The sequence below is a fragment of the Lynx canadensis genome, chromosome B3 (assembly GCF_007474595.2).
Source record: "Lynx canadensis isolate LIC74 chromosome B3, mLynCan4.pri.v2, whole genome shotgun sequence".
Classification (NCBI taxonomy): Eukaryota; Metazoa; Chordata; class Mammalia; order Carnivora; family Felidae; genus Lynx; species Lynx canadensis.
The window spans coordinates 37,794,815-37,814,182 of NC_044308.2; the positions used below are offsets into that span (position 1 = coordinate 37,794,815).

General features: G+C 41.1%; 1 protein-coding gene across 1 annotated transcript in view; it reads right to left on the minus strand.

Moving 5' to 3' along the window:
- LOC116738118 (IQ domain-containing protein H-like) overlaps positions 1 to 19,368 on the minus strand; it is a 39,953-nt gene that overhangs the window by 12,870 nt on the left and 7,715 nt on the right. The window contains exons 2-4 of the mRNA XM_032593505.1: positions 17,300 to 17,422; positions 16,005 to 16,099; positions 4,620 to 4,737 (exon numbers count right to left, since the gene is read on the minus strand). Coding sequence (XP_032449396.1) covers positions 4,620 to 4,737; positions 16,005 to 16,099; positions 17,300 to 17,422 — 336 coding nt within the window. The remainder of the gene's footprint in view (positions 1 to 4,619; positions 4,738 to 16,004; positions 16,100 to 17,299; positions 17,423 to 19,368) is intronic.

Below are 19,368 nucleotides of genomic sequence, written 5' to 3' on the forward strand. Positions count from 1 at the left end.
GTCTTCTGTGCGCTCTGGTCTGTGAAATGCAATTACCATCTCATCTGCAAAACTTTCCACCCAACGCCAAGTGAGGCAGAGCTCTCAGCGACAGTCTGGGAAGCCATGCTTACTTGGTCTTTTTCCTTCTTTCATCTCTCACCATATTATTCTTCATGATGTCCAAAATCTTCAAAACTTCAGTTTCAGAGCAAAGTTTGGAAATCACTTTCTCAATTCGATCCACATCCACAAAGTTGGATCCTTCCCATCTTAGACCCTGATCGTGCACATTGCTGCATCATAGTGGATCACAGTGTATTTTTTATGTTTGTTCGACTGATAAAGCATCCATTGTATGGAATTAAGAGAGGGAATCATTTTCAAGCAATGGGATGCGTTTATTTTCCCTGCTCCACAGCCTGTATCGTGCTTGTAAGGAGGTCCTTTGATCTGAACAGTGTAGGAGTTTGCTCACCAGATACTACAAGAAAATCAAATGCTCTCTTGGCCCCTAAACTTTTTCTCCTTCTCTTCTTCCCTCCATCTTCTCCTTTGTTGTTTTTATTTCAAACCCTGTAGCCTGAGGTGCCCCAAAGAGGGGCTGAGCTGGTGTTGATGAGGAGCAAAGATACACTGTGAAGAAAAGTCATCACAATACAGCTTTTTCGAAAGTAAAAGAAGATCAATACGCAATTGTTTTTTTCCCCTCACAATATTACTGACCATATTCCCTATGCTTTTCATCTCTGACTTATTTACTTTATAACCGCAAGTTTGTACCTCTTAATCCCCTTTATCCATTTTGCCCATCCCCCATCCACCTCTCCGCTGTTAACCACCAGTTTGTTCCCTGTATTTAAGAGTCTGGTATTTGTTGCTTCATTTGTTTTTTTTGTTTGTTTGTTTTTGTTTTTTTAAGATTCCATATGTAAGTGAAATCCTATAGTATCTGCCTTTCTGTGTCTGACTTATTTCACTTAGCATAATACCCTCGAGGTCCATCCATGTTGTCACAAATGGCAAGATCTCGTTCGTTTTTATGGCTGAGTAATATTCCATTGTGTATATGTACCACATCTTCTTTATTCATCCATCTATCGATGGACACTTGTGTTGCTTCCATATCCTGGCTATTGTACATGATGCTGCAATAAACATAGGGGTGCCTGCATCTCTTTGAATGAATGTTTTCATTTTCTTAGGTAAATATCCAATAGTGGAGTTGCTGGATCATGTGGTAGTTCCATTTTTTAATTTTTTGAGGAAGCCCCATACTGCTTTTCACAGTGGTTGCACCACTTTACATTCCTACCAACCGTGCACGTGGGTTCCCTTTTCTCCACATGCTCTCCAATACGTGCTGTTTCTTACCTTTTCGAGTCTAGCCATTTTGACAGGTGGAAAGTGATAGCTCATTGCGGTTTTGATTTGCATTTCCCTGGTGATCAGTGATGTTGATCATTTTCTCATGTGTTTATTGGTCATCTCTATGCCTTCTCTGCAAAAATGTCTATTCCGGATGCCCTGCCCATTTTTTAATCAGATTGGGTTTTTTTAGTGTTTATATTTATAGTTCTTTATATATTTATTAGTTGTATAACCTCTTATTGAAAATATCATTTGAGAACATCTGCTCCCATTCAGTAAGTTGCCTTGTTTCTTTTGTGTTTTTGTTTTTTGTTTTTTGTTTTTTGTTTTTCTTTTTTGCTGATGGATGGTTTCCTTTGCTGTGTAAAAGCTTTTCATTTTGGTGTAGTCCACATAGCTTATCTTTGCTTTTGTTTCCCTTGCCTGAGGAGACCTATCTAGAAAAGTGTTGCTAAGTCTGATGTAGAAGAGATTACTGTCTGTTTTCTTTTAGGAATTTCATGGTTTCAGGTCTCCCATTTAGGTCATTAATTCATTTTGAGTTTATTTTCACGTATGGTGTGAGAAAATGGTCCAGTTTCATTCTTTTTTTTTTTTAATTTTTTTTTTCAACGTTTATTTATTTTTGGGACAGAGAGAGACAGAACATGAACGGGGGAGGGGCAGAGAGAGAGGGAGACACAGAATCAGAAACAGGCTCCAGGCTCTGAGCCATCGGCCCAGAGCCCGACGCGGGGCTCGAACTCACGGACCGCGAGATCGTGACCTGGCTGAAGTCGGACGCTTAACCGACTGCGCCACCCAGGCGCCCCGGTCCAGTTTCATTCTTTGGCATGTAGCTGTCCTCGTAAACAATTCTTAATTATGAGTGTAATTATAATTGAGCAACTCCTAATTGTTTGTCATGCAAGTTTTTGGTGCTAAATGGAACTCCAAAGATCGTTATCTACTTTGGAGAAAGGAAGCTTAAAGAAGCAACCGGGGTTTACCTAGTCGAACAGGTTGGCAGTGGGCAATTAAAGGTGGCAATATCCCAGTTGGATTTCCCTGCTACTTAATAATACAAGCTTTTAGGTTGGTGTAGTAGGCTTGCGGGAACAGCTGGCAAAACAGCACTGTTTGTCATTGAGTTTACAATGCAAAATTAGGGCTATCTTGTATGTCAGCGGTTATGCATTTTTAAGCAGATGTCACTGATATTAGAAATAAAACAACAATAGGGATCTAGGCCCTGGAGGTAAAGTCAGGGTAGGAAACCGTCCATGCCCCTTGTAAATGAAGCTCACCCATGCTCACAGTCTTTAAAAGAACTCTGGGCTTACACACTGCACATAAGATTCCCTATCTTTATGATCATTCTCCAGGATTCAAAACTATTCTGGGAAAATACGTTCTGGCTGTGGTTTTATTTTTTTCCGGAATCATAATAGCAGCTATACATTCGAGAGAGTCCTAGTTTCAGATATTTTGTTTCCAAAGAGCCCCAATCTTCTACTTGTGGGCCACCAGTGACCCTCCTGAGATTCTTGGGGGAGAGGGGGAAAATTGAGCTGAAGCAGAGACTTACTAGTAAGGGAGGTGAGAAGTTTAAGCTCCCTTTATCATAGCACTCCCTTTTCTTTTCAGAACAGCCTTTATTATGATGTGGTATTTTCTTATCGATGGTCTGTCTCCCCTGACTAGAATGTAAGCTCTGAGAGCAGGGACCTGGCATCATTGATCATAGAGCGCCTCTGCCAATTCTTGGCACACAGATAGTGGCCAAATGAACTCCGTGTAAGAAGTGCCACGACCGTGGTCAGAGTTGGCTGTTTTGCGAGTGTAGTGGAGCCTGGACTGGTTTTACATGGGGGTGGGCACCCCCTTAGGGGTCCCTATGATGTCCTTTCTTCATTCCACAAGCATTTATGGAGAATCCCCTGGCAATATACAGCAATGAACAAACTGACATGGCTTCTGCCCTCATTAAACTTCCATTCTAGTCAGAGAAGCTGACACTTAAAAAAAAATCTAGTTAGAAATTTTGCCAAGTGTGGTAAAGGAAAAATACGGATAATGCCATTATAAAAAGGGTACTGCATGATGGCTTCACAGCTTGGGGAAGATACTAAAAACCACTGACTGAACACTTAAAAAGGGTGAATTTTATGGTATATTAATTATACCTCAACAAAGTTATTGCCTACAAAGGGGTACCACAGTGGTTATGCCTACATTTCTGGGTTCATCATCCTGGCCCTGACACTTACTAGCTGTGTTCTCTTGGGCAATTTCTTTAACATTTCTGAATCTTGGTTTTTTCATCAATAAAATGAAGACCATAATAGCACGTCTTTCTAGAATCATTCTGAAGGTTAAACAAGTTAGTGTTCCAAAAGCACTGACAGGAGGTGAGCTATTATCACTTGTGGGGGGTTGGGGAGGGAACAGGAATTAAAGAGCAAGAACACTCAACAGGCAAAATCAGTAACCTCTTGAACTCAATTCCTTGCCATTTGGAAACTTTCCTTCTAGGTCCCTGTTCCAAAATTCTGGCTTTGCACAGTGGCAGTATCGTAGCCATTGGTTTATCTGAGGTGTGATTATTGCCAATTAAAAAATTGGCAGGCATTTTTTGGAAGGCATTGGAAGGCATTCTGTTGTGATATATTTGCTTTCTGAAGAAAGCTGTCTTGTGGTAGGAACTGACCCTACCACGAACATAATTGAAACAATAGGCATGTTTTCTCATTTAGAACACAAAGCAAATTTCCTACCTTTGCTCTTAAAAAGTTTTTTTTCTAACAACTTTATTGAGCTATAATTCATACACCTTAAATTTATCCCTTTAAAGTGTACAATTCAAGGCACCTCGGTGGCTCAGTTGGTTAAGCGTCCAACTTTGGCTCAGGTCATGATCTCACGGTTTGTGAGTTCAAACCCCGCGTCGGGCTCTATGCTGATCACTCAGAGCCTGGAGCCTGCTTCAGATTCTGTGTCTCCCTCTCTCCCTGCCCCTCTTCCCCTCTGCACTCTCTCTCTCTCTCAAAAATAAATAATAAAACATTAAAAAAATTAAAAACTAAAATGCTAAAAAAAAGTGAATAATTCAGCAGTGTTCAGTAGATTCACAGTGTTGTGCAACCATCTCCACTATTGAATTCCAGAACATTTTCATCATCCCCAAAAGATACTTAATATCCATTAGATGTCTCTCCCCATTCTTCCCTCCCCCTAGCCTCCACACCCACTAATCCCCTTTTTGTCTTTATGGGTATCTCTATGCCTACCTTTTTTCTTGGAAAGGCTTGTGGAAATGTACTGTGCTGTCTTTGGGGTTGCCAAAGTTTACCCTCAGATTCTAGAGGGAAAATAAATGATTTCTGATCAATTACAGCTGGAAGCAACCTAAGTTTAAAAAAGGAAAAGAAAATTTTAAATCAAATCTCAACAGCTTCACAAATTATAATTTTGAAACAATGCTTCCTAGTTCAATTAGATTTTATAGGAAATATTCTATTGGTAATTACAATAAACTAGACCAACTTTAGCGTTTTTACTACTACGAAACTGTACTTGTTTTTTAAGCATATGAACTTCTGAGTCTGATAATGACCACTATAGCATGAATAAAAAGCTCTATTTCTGGCTGAGTTTATATGACCCACAACAGACAGAATTACTATACTATAAAATATTTCTTGGTAGAGAAAATATAGCATGTTGTATTGTTTTGTAAAACCAAATCACAGAATAGCCAATGTTAAATACATTCAAAATGCTTGTCCCTAAGCAGTTGGCACTTACATTCTTTAAATGTCTGCTATTTTATATAACTGTAAAGACTTAAGGATCAAAGGTGGTTGAAGGTCTTTCTTATTAAGCAGTAGGCAGTTCCATGGCGGGGGGGGGGTGGGCAATATAAAAACAAAGTTATAAGAATGACTGTGTGTGTAATGTATGTCTTAAAACTTTTCATTTGAGGGGCACCCTGGCTTACTCAGTTGGCTGAGCGCCAGACCCTTGATTTCGGCTCATCGTGATATCACATTTCATGAGTTTGAACTCTGCTGGGCATGGAGCCTGCTTAAGATTCTCCCTCTCTTGCTCTGTCGCGCACTCTCTCTCCCCCCCCCCACCCCCCTCTCTCATGAGCACACGCTCTATAACAAACTAAAACTTTTCATTTGAAAGTAGATTCCACTTTTTTAAACTGGTCAGCATAATTAGGATCAATTAAACTCAACCATAATGACCCAATCTCTTGACTCTACTGTGATGCCCACTTTTGTAAAATTTTCATTAGAAAGCAATTTATGGACGTTTGGTTTTGTTCCAACGCGTAAAGAGCTTGGAAGTTATTGTGAGGATGGGAGTGATAAGAAGAACCTCAACACACTGAAAAGCAATTCTTCTTTGATCTGTCACAGAATCCAGATCACAGGGAAAACTACTGCCCTGAAAACTGGAGAGAGACTGAGACAGACAGACCCTGCTAAAGCTCCAGAATGGAAGCCTGCTGCTGGAGCTGGTATTGGCAAGAAGAGTTAAATTCCACTTAACAAATGGCCAGAGGCTCAATGTGTATTAACTTGAGCTGTAAAAACTCAGTGGGGCCCCAGCGCCTGGGTGGCTCAGTCGGTTGGTCGTCCGTCTTCAGCTCGGGTCACGATCTCACGGGCCAGGCCCGTGAGTTCGAGCCCCGCGTCGGGCTCTGTGCTGACAGCTCAGAGCCTGGAGCCTGCTTCGGATTCTGTGTCTCCCTCTCTCTCTGCCCCTCCCCCTCTCACACTCTGTCTGTCACTCTCAAAAATAAACGTTAAAAAAAATTAAAAAAAAAACAAAAACAAAAACAAAACGCCTCAGTGGGGCCAAAGCTTGGGGGCAGGGTAAAACTTTCATGACTTTACCTTCAGGGGCCTCTCCGTATTCCCACCGTGAAGACACAGAAAAACACCTCCTGCTTCTGGCAAGGGGAAGGGAAAAGAAACCACTTCCAACTACTCCCAGAGAGTTCTGTTATTTGTTCTGTTCTCTGTAATGAAGGCCAGCTCTCAAGGAAAATTATTCTCTGACCCGAGGAAGGGCAAGTAGCTAACTCCAGGCCCTTCCAGTCTTCCTGTCTCACCTAAGAGGAGGAAATTCCAAGAAAAACTAGTGAAGGTAACAGTTCAGAGGCACAGACCCACTGAAAGATGGAGGCCTGATCAAGGAGTATTGAATGCTTCCCCTCAACACACTTACATCTACAGAGGATTACAGATGAGAGGACTTTGGGCTCAGGCCTATTTAGGAAGAAGTTTCTAGGAAAAATCAAAGACCCCAGGGGAGACAAAAACAAAGACGGTTGAAGAATTGGAAGCCTCAGACACCTACAGTTACAGCAAACAGTATACAGCACAATTTGTAGCCAGATAAAGACTCATTTACCTCACTTCTGTTACCCATACATCATGTCCAGCTTTCAAAAAAAAAAAAAGAAAAAAGAAAAGAAAAAATGACAAGGCATGCTAAAAGGCAAGGAATAAAAAAAGGTTTGAAGAGACAAAGCCAACATCAGAATCAGATATAACAGATTTTGGGGGCGCCTGGGTGGCGCAGTCGGTTAAGCGTCCGACTTCAGCCAGGTCACGATCTCGCGCTCCGCGAGTTCGAGCCCCGCGTCAGGCTCTGGGCTGATGGCTCAGAGCCTGGAGCCTGCTTCCGATTCTGTGTCTCCCTCTCTCTCTGACCCTCCCCCGTTCATGCTCTGTCTCTCTCTGTCCCAAAAATAAATAAACGTTGAAAAAAAAATTAAAAATAACAGATTTTGGAAGTATCAGACCAGGAATTTAAAATCACTGTGATTAATAAGCTAAGGGCTCTAATAGAAAAAAAAGACAGCATGCAAGAACAGATATTTAATGTAAGCAGAAACCTTGAAACTCAAAGAATATAAAGAAAATGCTAGAAATCAAAACACCATAAGAAATGGAGAATACTTTTGACGGGTTTATTAATAGGACACAACCAAAGAAAGAATCCATGAGCTTGAAAAAACTGTCAATAGAAGTTACCCAGACTGAAATGCAAAGAGAAAAAAGGACTGAACAGAACAGAATGTCCAGGAACTGTGACACAATTATAAAAGGTGTAACATACATATATATAATGAGAATATCAGAAAAAGAAAGAAGAAAGGAGCGGAAGACATATTTGAGTAATGATGGCTGAGAATTTTCCAAAATTAATGACAGACACTAAACCACAGATCCAGAGAGTTCAGAGAATACCAAGCTAGGATAAATCCTGAAAAACTATACCTAGGCATATCCTATTCAAACTATGAAAAACTAAGAGCAAACAGAAAATCTCGAAAGAAGACAAAGAAAAAAATCCCAACTTAACCTATAGAAGAGAGGTATAAATTGTATCAGACGTCCCTTCATAAGCCATGCAAGCAAGAAAGCAGGGTGAAATATTTGAAGTGTGGAAAGAAGAAAACACACAAACCTGGAATTCTGTATCTAAGTAAAATTATCCTTCAAAAACAAAGGGGAAATAAAGATCTCCTCAGATAGATGAATACTAAGGGAATTTGTCACCAGAGTCTTGCAAGAAATGTCACCAGAAGCTCTTCAGAGAGAAGGAAAATGATACAGGTTGGATAACAGGATACATAAAGCAGAAAGAAAATCCAGGGGCCTCACCATATGTCCTTCCTTGGGTCCCAGGGCCCCCTAACTGGTCTGACTTCTAAGTCCTCATAAACTTCTTTTATAATAATGTCCAGGATTTTTAGCTGTATTTATCAGAAGGAATAGGGAGAAGTATGTCTACACCATCTTCTTAGAAGTGAAACTCTCTTCATGGATTTCCTTAAAAAATTTTTTTTAAATGTTTATTTTGAGAGAGAGAGAACCAGTGAGTAGGGAAGGTGCAGAGAGAGGGAGAGAGAGAGAATCCCAAGCAGGCTCCACACTATCAGCGCAGAGACCAATGTGAGGCTCAAATCCAAAAATCGTGAGATCAGGACCCGAATCAAAACCAAGAGTCTGACACTTACCTGACTGAGCCACCCAGGTGCCCCTCTATTTGTGTATTTCTTATCAATCTTTTTACCTCTCTTTATTATGTATTTAGAAGTGAATTTGAATTGAGATATAATTTTTCATCCTGCTTTCTTCCCCCTCAACATATACTGTGAGATTTTTCCATGTCATTAAATTTCTTGGATAATATCAGTTTTAATAGCTATGTAATATACACATAGATATGTTATCGATTTTTTTAAAAAAACTTAATGTCCATTTATTTTTGAGAGACAGACACAGAGTGGGAGCAGGGGAGGGGCAGCGAGAGACAGGGAGACACAGAATCCAAAGCAGGCTCCAGGCTCTGAGCTGTCTCCAGCACAGAGGCTGATAGGGGGCTCGAACCCACAAACTGTGAGATCAAGACCTGAGCCAAAGTCGGTCACTTAACAAATTGAGCCACCCGGGAGCCCCAGATGTGTTAGAGATTTAACCATCCTTTTACTATTAACATTTAAGGTTATTTCCACATTTATTGGTATTAAATAGAACACTGAAATTAACAAACATCCACAGATTCATGTCTCTCTCTTTTCATTTCCTAGGACAAATTCCTAGAAGTACAACCACTAAATTAAAAAAATGAATTAAAAAGCTTCTCGCACATGTTGAGAAGCTGCCGTTTAGAACTTTGTGCCAACTTACACCTTTAGTGGTAAAACAAAAGTATGCCCATCCTACTGCTACCTCATCAGCACTGATTATTAGAATGGTTTAAATGATTTGTTGTGCTAATTTGTAAGGAAAAAACAGTAATATATTGTTTAATTTGCATTTCTCTGGCTTACCAGTGAGATTGAACATTTTTCATGTTTACTGGTTATTTGCATTTCTATCTCTGTGAGTAGTTTGTTGTCCTCTGTCAACTTTTTTTTTTTTTTGTATTGGCATGAATACTTTTTTAAAATTTTTTAAAAGAATGTTAGCAATTTTTGTGTCATGGCTGTTGCAAACGTTTTTCTGGTTATTTTTTCATTTTCTGATGCTTTTTTAAAAAGTTTATTTTTTACTAAAAATTTTTTTTAAGTTTTTAAATTTATTTTTGAGAGACAGAGCACACAAGCAGAAGAGGGGCAGAGAGAGACAGGGAGACACAGAATCCGAAGCAGGCTCCAGGCTCTGAGCTGTCTCCAGCACAGAGCCTGATATGGGGCTTGAACCCACGAACCGTGAGATCATGACCTGAGCTGAAGTTGGATGCTATCAACTGGCTGAGCCACCCAGCTGCCCCTGTTTAAAAAAATGTTTGACCCACAGAGAAATGGAAAGAGCAGTTAGCATCCAAATACCTTTCATGTAGATTACCAAGTGTTACCATCTTGTTCCCTGTGCTTCACCTCTGTATGACCAGGATGTACTCATAGTCTATACAAGTGGGATTTGTGTACTGCCGTGTAACAACCCAGAATGGATGGGCTCCAGGATGCTTCATTTACTGAGGGAAATGTACCTTCTAATGTACGCTGGCCGTGCAATACAAACCTCTTCTTTCTCTCTCACTGCTTCTCACCATCATCTATTTGCTTTGTTCTTGTCTCCCCTTCTCAAACACTGGCACAACAGACTATAAAATGAAGATCTCTGTGCGGTTCTGAGAGTGTTGGTACAGATGGTAGTCACCCTCCCAGTGTCAATGAGCAAAGCGAGGTCGTTAAGAGCAGTGTGAGCAGATATTACGAGCAATAAAATCCATGAAAGCCAATCATGTGAGAGGAAGAACCACACTTTGACATAGAAGAATCACTGCCAAAGTGGGGATAGTGGTGAAACATATTTGGAAAACAATACAGAAGCTTTTTTTAGCTCTTTGGAGAAAATATGCCACTTTGGATAATGTCCTCATCATTGTTTTCTGAACGACTGCTAAGAAAATCTTGCATTTGGGGGGCACCCATTGTTAGCACTCTGTGTCCCTACCGGTTTTTGTTTCTACCAGACACAATGACCAGATTTTCCCTTCTTGCTAAAATGTAAACCATCTTTTGTGAAAATTAGGCTTCTTGGTTTCCAGGAAGCCACAGCGTGGGAGAGTGCTCCATTGCACACATGTGACCAGACTCAAGTCTGGGCCTCACCATCAACGACCAGTGTGACCTGGGATGGCTGTGATCCTCAGCATATGCACATTTTTAAAAGGAAAGGATAAATATCTGCCCCATGGGGTAAAACAAAGTCCTTTGCAGACTGTCAAGTGTTAGGAAAATTGTGACCACAAGATGAAATTCACACTGATAATGAAAATGAAGATGATGGCTGTTGTATCTGGTCTGTTCTAAGTCATTTTTAAGGTCTATCCCGGGACAGTAGTCATTTGGAATAAACTCTCCCAATTTCCTGGGTTTCCATAGTTAAAACGAAGCCCCAAATATCGGAACAATGTTGATTCTCAGTTACTCATAGCAACCGTGCTTGCCGTCCAAGGAGCAACAGAGATGCACAGTTCTGATTAAATGGCACCCCTTTCAGAAGGAGTTGCTGGTCTGGACTCCTGGCCTCTGACACTCCACCAGACTCACAGTTTAAGTGGACAGTGACAGTCCTACCAGCATGACTCCCAGGTGCCACGCTGGGCTCATTCCTAGTGCAAGAGGCTTACTCCAACCCTTCAGAGCAATGGGGTAGCTGAATTTCCAGGACTAGGCCCTTGACCAGACAGAGGCAGGCCCTCTCAGTGGCCAAGGAATACTGATTCCAGGGAGCTATGCTTGTCCTGGGATTCCAAGCACAAATTAATCTGCATTCGGGATGCCAAGGGTATTTGTTAAAATGCAAATTCCAGGACCATCTGGGAGCCAGTGAAACCAAAGTTTAAGAACCATCATTCTAGCCCCGTGGCCTCTCAAACAGGATGTCCACATCCCAGGCAGTCCATAAAATAATGCCGTTGGTTGTGTGATGAGAACATAAGAACTTTTTTTTTTTACACATCAAATAAGAAATATAGAAAATAAGAAATTACTGTGTGCTACTATTTAATATTCAGCTTGTCCCTGGAACCCTCATGTGGTCATGTCACCTGCGGTTCTGGAGGCCTTCTGGGAGCGGGGACTCCAAACCACAAAGGCACAAACGGCGGGGTCTGCACTGGTACACATTTTTTCACAGCGTTAGAATACACTGTAGTTTACTCATGAAGTGGGTTTATGGGTTCTATTACATAGTTTTCACTCAAGCCTGAAAAAATGGACCAGTGTCTTAAAAAAGATTCCTGCAAAAAAACCACCCTGTATCTTGAAGATAATGATAAGGAGCATCAGTGAAAAATAAGAAAATGCCAGAATCGACACGTACTCGTGGGGTGAGCTTTTCTTCAGCCACACTAGAGAGTGCAAATGATGGTAAACCAATCAAATTTATGACAAGTCAGCCAAATCCATCCCCCCCGAAAACTTAAAAGTTATCCAGAAGACTAACTGAAATACAGACTTCCGTTCAACCAGCATCTCTGCCGAATCTCCACTAAGCGTAGAATATGTTTCGGGTTATTAGCTACAGCCAGTATAAAGCCATCGTGATTAACAAGATAAAACAACCAGAATATTCTAATTAGTAGACTTTTTTAGCAAAAGAAGTTTCATACTGTTAATAAAGTAAAATATTTTAAACTGTTTAATCTTTGTCTCATTTAAATATTTGTCGGTGTATTTTATAGTGTATTCATGCCATATGATAAGTATACAATTTATAAATAAATACATATTATGGATGCATGCCCGAATTTTTAAACTGATGGTCATGGGGGATAAAAGGCCAGGTTCAGCTTGTTCCAGCTCGAAACTGTAATAAACTGTCTTCTTCTCTGACCTCCTGATCAGTGTTGAGATAAGTAACCTGTCTCTCAGTGAGTCATGCCATCCATCATGAAAAAACACCTTCTTACTTGGGTGTTACAAGAACTTTGTCATGGAACCTCGGAAGAAAAATGGAGTGAATTGGCCAGTCCCACTCCCCCCGCGCATGAGCACCTGAAGGAATCCTGGGTTCTACAAACTGCTTTGCATAGAAAACTCCTAGCAGGATATGAACTCTGAAGCCACATCTATTCACGATGGTCTCGGGGGACACGCCTGCAAGTGCAGAATCTGGTGTGACTATCTACCAGGGAACACTCCCGTCATAGGCAACAGTTCCTGACTGCCAGGGGTCTCCTGTTTTCCATTTCCGTCTACTGTTGCTACTTGTTTTCCTCCCTGAGCCACACCCTGTGACTCACACTTGGACTCCCAGGACCTGCCCCAGGCCTGCTTACTTTAAAGACCCAATCTGGATTTTTCTCCAGTTTTTGACCTGGTTCCTTGCATTTCATTTTCAAATTGTATGCTACTTTAGCGCCACAGCTACGATGGATATACTCCCCCAGGCTTGCGAGGCTCATACAAACTTGCCAGGCTCCCATCTTCCTGCCAGGAGGGCCAGTGATTATATTATTGTATTGAATAGGAGAGAAAGGATCCAAGGACTACTTCTGGGAGCCAACTCCATGCCCCAATTAAGGGTGAAGGCTTCCTTTCCTCTTCCAGACCCTAGTAAGGGGCAAAGACACTCCTTGGCAAGGGAGAAGAACTGTAGAAGAAAGGTCTCTGCCCAAATGTTTCTGCTTGATTCTCTGTGGGTATAATTGCTACACAGTTTGCTCTTTTCAGCCATCTTAACTTGCATATAGCCCAGACTCTCTGTTCTTTGTCAGGACAGAAGAACAAAGAGAAAGCTGGATACAGGATGGGAGAACTTCATTGGAGTTGGTGACAGACCCCTCTTCCTGTTTACTCCCCACCCCCTCCATTGTGAGGCTTTCTTACTTGATGTCTGTATGCATAATCTTTGGCCACAGCCTGCTGTCTGTTGGCTGCCATCTACAAAGGCCTCCCACTTGGCCTTGTAGGGCTCCTTTGATTTCCAACTAAGCATCAATATAAGTTGGGAAACTGACCTCCAATATTTTCTTCTCCAAGAACCCCTTTTATTATGTTCCTTCCTTACAGATTCCTTGTTTTAGAAGATTTATATTAACCTATTTTCAAGTCATTTTTTTATTCCCTAATTTAAAAATCAAAGCAATAAAATGACTAAAAACTAGACAGATGAGGGACAGTTGCCTCTACAAGGAATGATGGATGCCTGTAGCATTCCATGTGCAGGAAAGGGAGACCGATAGAGTGGTACCCCAAAGCTCTGCTCCCCACTACTGAATGCTGGAACTTGGTTATGTCTGTAGATTGCCATGTTTCCTTGTGCGCTACAGTAAAACCTTGGTTTGCGAGCATAATGTGTTCCAGAAACATGCTTGTAATCCAAAGCACTTATATATCAAAGCAAATTTCCCCATAAAGAACCATGGAAACTTGGATGATTTGTTCCACAACCCAAAAATATTCATAAAGGGGCACCTGAGTGGCTCAGTCAGTTAAGCATGTGACTTTGGTTCAGGTCATGATCTCTCAGTTTGAGCCCCGCATTGGACTCTGTGCTGACGGCTTAGAGCCTGTAGCCTGCTTTGGATTCTGTCTCTATTTCTCTCTCTGCCCCTTTCCTCATTCTCTCTTTCTAAAATAAATATTTTAAAGCCCACAAAAGTATTCATATAAAAATGGTTACAATACCCTAATATAATACAAAATAATAAAGAAAACACAAAATATAAAGAAAAATAAACAAATTAACCTGTACTTACCTTTGGAAACCTTTGTGGCTGGTATGAGGGAGACGAGAGAGGAGGGTTATTGTGTAGGACAACTTTCACTATCACTAATGGAATCACTGCTATCTAATGACTCAATGGAATCTTTGTGTGTGTGTGTGTGTGTGTGTGTGTGTGTGTGTGTGTGCAACATTAACAAGGAAGCTATCCAATGACCCTTGCTTTTGTCTCTTTTTGAGGATTTTGTGGAAATGTGACATTGCATTGTCATTAAACAGATTCATTGCTGGCATTAATAGCCTTATTCAGGTGGTGCTTTTCACAAAACTGCACTGTTTCCCACATTTTACATCTCCCTAATTACATCTCCCTAATCTCATTTGAAGTGAGGTCTCTGCCCAAATGTTTCTCCCCTTCCTTTGCAGACAAGATGAAGACGTAGACTTCTCATAAAATCTTGCAGTTTCGGCCACTCACATATCTTATTCGTATTTCTCAATGATTTCCTTCTTAACTTCCACTGTAATCATCTCCTTCTTACTGCCTTTCTTTCCAACCTTTTTCTGCAAGGGGCCATTGTATATGCTCACATGGATGTTGACTACAGTATAGTATTAATAAACTCCTGTCAGATACTGTATTTATTTATTTATTTAAAAAAAATTTTTTTTTAACATTTATTTATTTTTGAGACAGAGAGAGACAGAGCATGAACGGGGGAGGGGCAGAGAGAGAGGGAGACACAGAATCTGAAACAGGCTCCAGGCTCTGAGCTGTCAGCACAGAGCCCGACACGGGGCTCGAACTCATGAACTGTGAGATCATGACCTGAGCTGAAGTCGGACACTCAACCGACTGAGCCACCCAGGCGCCCCTCAGATACTGTATTTAATGTAACTGGCAATAAGGCAGCAGAGGAAAGGGTCTATATCTGCAGGCAGCCTGACCTAGAATGAAGCAAAGCATTTCTAAGCTTACTCTTGTATGGAAAATCAAAGGACTGTCCGTAGGTGCTTTGAAGTGACAAAAAAATACACTAGTGCATGTTGTGGGCGCCTTCAAGTGTTCTGAAAAATCACTGATTTCTGCCAAACACTGCAGTGTGAGACCAAGCATCCGAGCATGGGAGATGATCACCCACAGTCCCACAGGGAGAGAGAGAGAGAGAAGAACCATAAGGTCAGTTGCAATCATGTGACATTCGGCGTCACATACTACTCGTATTGCAAGCCATCGCTCATTTATCAAGTTAAAACTTATTAGAAATGTTTGCTTGTCTTGTGGAACACTCATAGAACAAGTTACTTGTGATCCAATGTTTTACCATATTTCTGAAACTGGACCCTACGATGCTTGGTACATGTTTACGATGCAAATAGGGCCACAAGGTTTTTAAGCTTAGCACAAAACCTTACTCTATATACACTCAAATTCAGGAGGCCTACCTGTAAGAGGGTCCAAAGTGAGGCAAGGCAATTGAACTCAAGTCTAATTTTAATAAATCATCTCTTAGGATGTATTGCATTATGAATATTTCAAGCAAGTTTCATTATTTTTGTTTTATTTACCCTGGATACCAGAATCACCTTTACAATAAAGTACCTATTACATGCTAAAAACTGTGAAGAAAGTGCAATGTGATCTTAATAGTGTAAAACAGACTTGCATTAAAATACCTCCTTTAGGAGTTGAATTTTGGGTACCTTTTACTAAAGAAAACAGCCAAAACTGGGACCCTGAAACAATTGTCATGGTGTTAAGCATTAGAAGGTAATAAAAGTCACGCAGAATAAACCAAGCCCAAATTCTGCCATTAACTTCTTTTGCGAAACTACTGAAAGTAGAATGGATATGAACAAAGCCAAGAAGATTTTGTCTTTATGGTCACCTGACCTGAGTGGGAAAGATTTTTTTTTAAATTGTACTTATTTTGTCCCCGCCCCCCCCATGGGTATTTTACTTACCATTTGGAAGCATGAGGAGAATATAAATTATCATCATTAATAGGAGTCGTTAACACATGATGGTTTACAACATTTAAATACTTCTCGATGTGAGTCTGTTATAGAAAAGTGAAAGTTTAGGCTATTAGACTGGACTGAAGATACTCAGCTAATTTACTTTACTTCATTAGGGTAACACTCTGAATTGTGTGATTAAGCCAAGAGACACAACACGCTATGTGTTTATTACATGCCTAAGGTATCATTGGGCATCTCAGGGCTAAATGACTTTAACTGTCCCAAAAAGCGTAATAAACAATTGAGACTCAAAGCTTGAGTGACCTGCAGTGCTCTTCACAAATTAAACCATGCACGATAGCCAGTAAATCGCTAAGCCAGGTAAGCTTACGAGGCAAGACAGACACCGAGTAATCTTTCCCTTATAGGGACTTCAAGCCAGCAGCCGAAGAAAGAATTTGGCCCTTAGGTTACAGATCATTTAAAATGGCCAACCCGAAAACTCCAGCTGGGTACAGCCCTGTCACCATCAGGTCATATAGGACAATGGTGTGCCAGTTTGATGAGGCAACAAAAACACACCACATCTCCCACGGCCTCTGGAGCTGAGCTGTGAGGCTGACAGCTCGTTAGACTGAAAGGCTGAGACCAGAGCAGGGACAATGACAGTTAGAGGTCTCAAAGATGGAGATGGTCCTTATTTGGGCGCATGTGCTAAGAGATTTTTGTTTTATAAATGATTATTATCCTGGTCTGAAACTTGGGTTCTCCTCTGCCCTTCAACCCATGTATAATGATGAAGTCCCTATGTACTGTATTTCTGTTCCAACAGTGGTACATCTCTTTAGTTTTACCGACTGGCTTACAATATCACAAAAATGACTAATCTCAAAATACTTAAGCTAGCAGGGAAAAATACACTCTTGTTCTTTAGAATCTCAGTGAATCTGATAGAAACTCGCTGCAGGCATTGGTATGAATTCTTTTTTGTCTGGCATGTTGTTGGCCGACTAATAGTTATTTTTCAAATTCTTAATTCTTTTCATCAAATCACGTGTTAGGGATTGTCACTGCATGATCTTACATTCCCAACACCTTAACTACTTTGATTTGCATCCTGGCACATTTCACAATCAGTTAATCATCATTTTAATGACAGGAACAGAATAAGATAGCTGATGACCAGTCTAAATCCACCTCTGTTACAGAATTACACAGGGTCCTGTGAGAACCACAGTTCTTTTCTCCTGGAGGAATCTCCTTCCAGCGCTTTATTTAATATCTAAAGCTCTACTTACTTTTAACCCCATTTCAGTCCTTTTGATTGCGGTTTCAAGATTCCGAATGTCTAGAGTCTCTCCCTTTTCCTCAAGCGGGAAATTTGTTAATTTCTCCTTTAACTGATAAAGGTCTTCATGGACCTATAGGTTTAAATAATATAAAATATTGAAAGGATACATACAGAGTTCACCTAAAACATTCATTTTTTTTAATGTTTATTTTTGAGAGAGAGCGAGCACACATGTGCGCGAGCAGGGGAGGGGCAGAGACAGACGGAGACCGCGGATCTGAAGCAGGCTCCATGCTGACAGCAGAGAGCCCGATGTGGGGCTTGAACTCACAAACCATGAGATCGTGACCTGAGCCAAAGTTGGACACTTAACCAACTGAGCCACCCAGGTACCCCCAATTATTTATTTTATTATTAAAAAATTTTTAATGTTTATTTTTGAGAAAGAGAGAGACACAGCGTGAGCAGGGGAGGGTCAGAGAGAGGGAGACACCGAATCCGAAGCAGGCTCCAGGTTCTGAGTTGTCAGCACAGAGCCCGACACGGGGCTGGAACTCATGAACCGTGAGACCATGACCTGAGATGAAGTCGGAAGCTTAATGGACTGAGCCACCCACACGCCCCTGCAGTTATTTATTTTAAAGATTTATTTTAGATAAAATTATTTATTTTTAAAAATTTTCAATTTTCTTGAATTGCTGGGGATAATCAGGTAGATTTTATGATGTTCCTTGGAAAGAGCTGTCTTCATGGTTCTGAGATACTCTTTATCAGAATGTTTCACTGTTGTCTTTCAGATAGAAAAAAAAACTAAGCTTCCATACAATGTTCTATTTTTCCTTCCCCCATTAGAAACAAATCCAAGGGTAAAACTACCACTTGAATGGCTTCTGCTTCTCACCTGGCAAAACAGTTGAGTTCACGACTCGTATGAAATTTGCACCAAACTCGGATTCCTACTAATCGGCCAAGAGGTAAGAAAACAGAAAAGTTCTGGCAAAGAGAGGTTCTAGTGAAAGCAGAGCTTTTCAAAAGGGAATTGTAAATAGGTCAACAGGGCCCATTGGTTTTCCGTTCTGGCTGGATCTTCCCCGTTTACTGCTCTGCAGAAGCGGCTCTTTCGGCGTGTGGCCTTGACTCTGTCTTACGTAGTCAGAATTGAAAATGATCCGTGAAGAAAAAGTGGCGTACGTTACCACTTCAACATTCTCCTTCAATCTGTATTTTCCATGGAAACGATGAACACCTCTCTGAGGTCCGCCACCCTCGCGATAAAATGGGTGCTGTGAGATTAGGCATCCCCAGGTTCTCCGAATTCGTATTAGAAACCAAACTTCAGTACATAAATACAGATGGCACCAATTATTGTGTGGGCTGCTGCCACAAGAAAAGCATTTTGTTATGCAAATTTATGAACCCAACACCTGTTTCAGCAATAGTGACACCAATAACAATCTGCAGGCTGGGTTGCTGAAGGCATTTTGCAGCCGTTACCTTTTCTCTGGTAGTCTAACTGGACCTACAGGGTGCTCCCAGCCTGTGGTATCGATTACTTTGGAATATTCCCGTGGAGCCAAGGATTCAAAAGATCAGAATTCGCATCTTTTCACTGATGGGCCTCACAGTCTGGTAGACACATCTGGTCATTTGTACTCTGCACAAATTGTCATGGAAAGCCTTGAGGGCTCACAGATTGAAATCAGAACACACCTACCGTAGGCACTAAGGATAAAGGCGTACTTCTTTCAATTGTTTTGTCCACATTAACGGCTGCAAGCTGATTTACCTTCGATTGTCTAAAGGCATTTGGAAAGTACAAAGCAGCAGCCCAAGGGCGAGCCTCGCGTCCAGGCCCGCATTTCTTGGTCCATCCTTTGAATGCACTGCACTTCCTTCTTGTAGCTCTAGTGTTTGTAGTATTATTTGTAGCTTCACATAGCATTCCGTAATGTCTTTCGACAGCTGGTGGGGAATGAAACTGCCCTGGGTTATTTATCATGGAACCAAAGGGCTCGTTTGTTTGTTTAAGTCTTCCCTGTGTGGACAGTTCCACTTCTTTCCACGTGACGGCTCTAG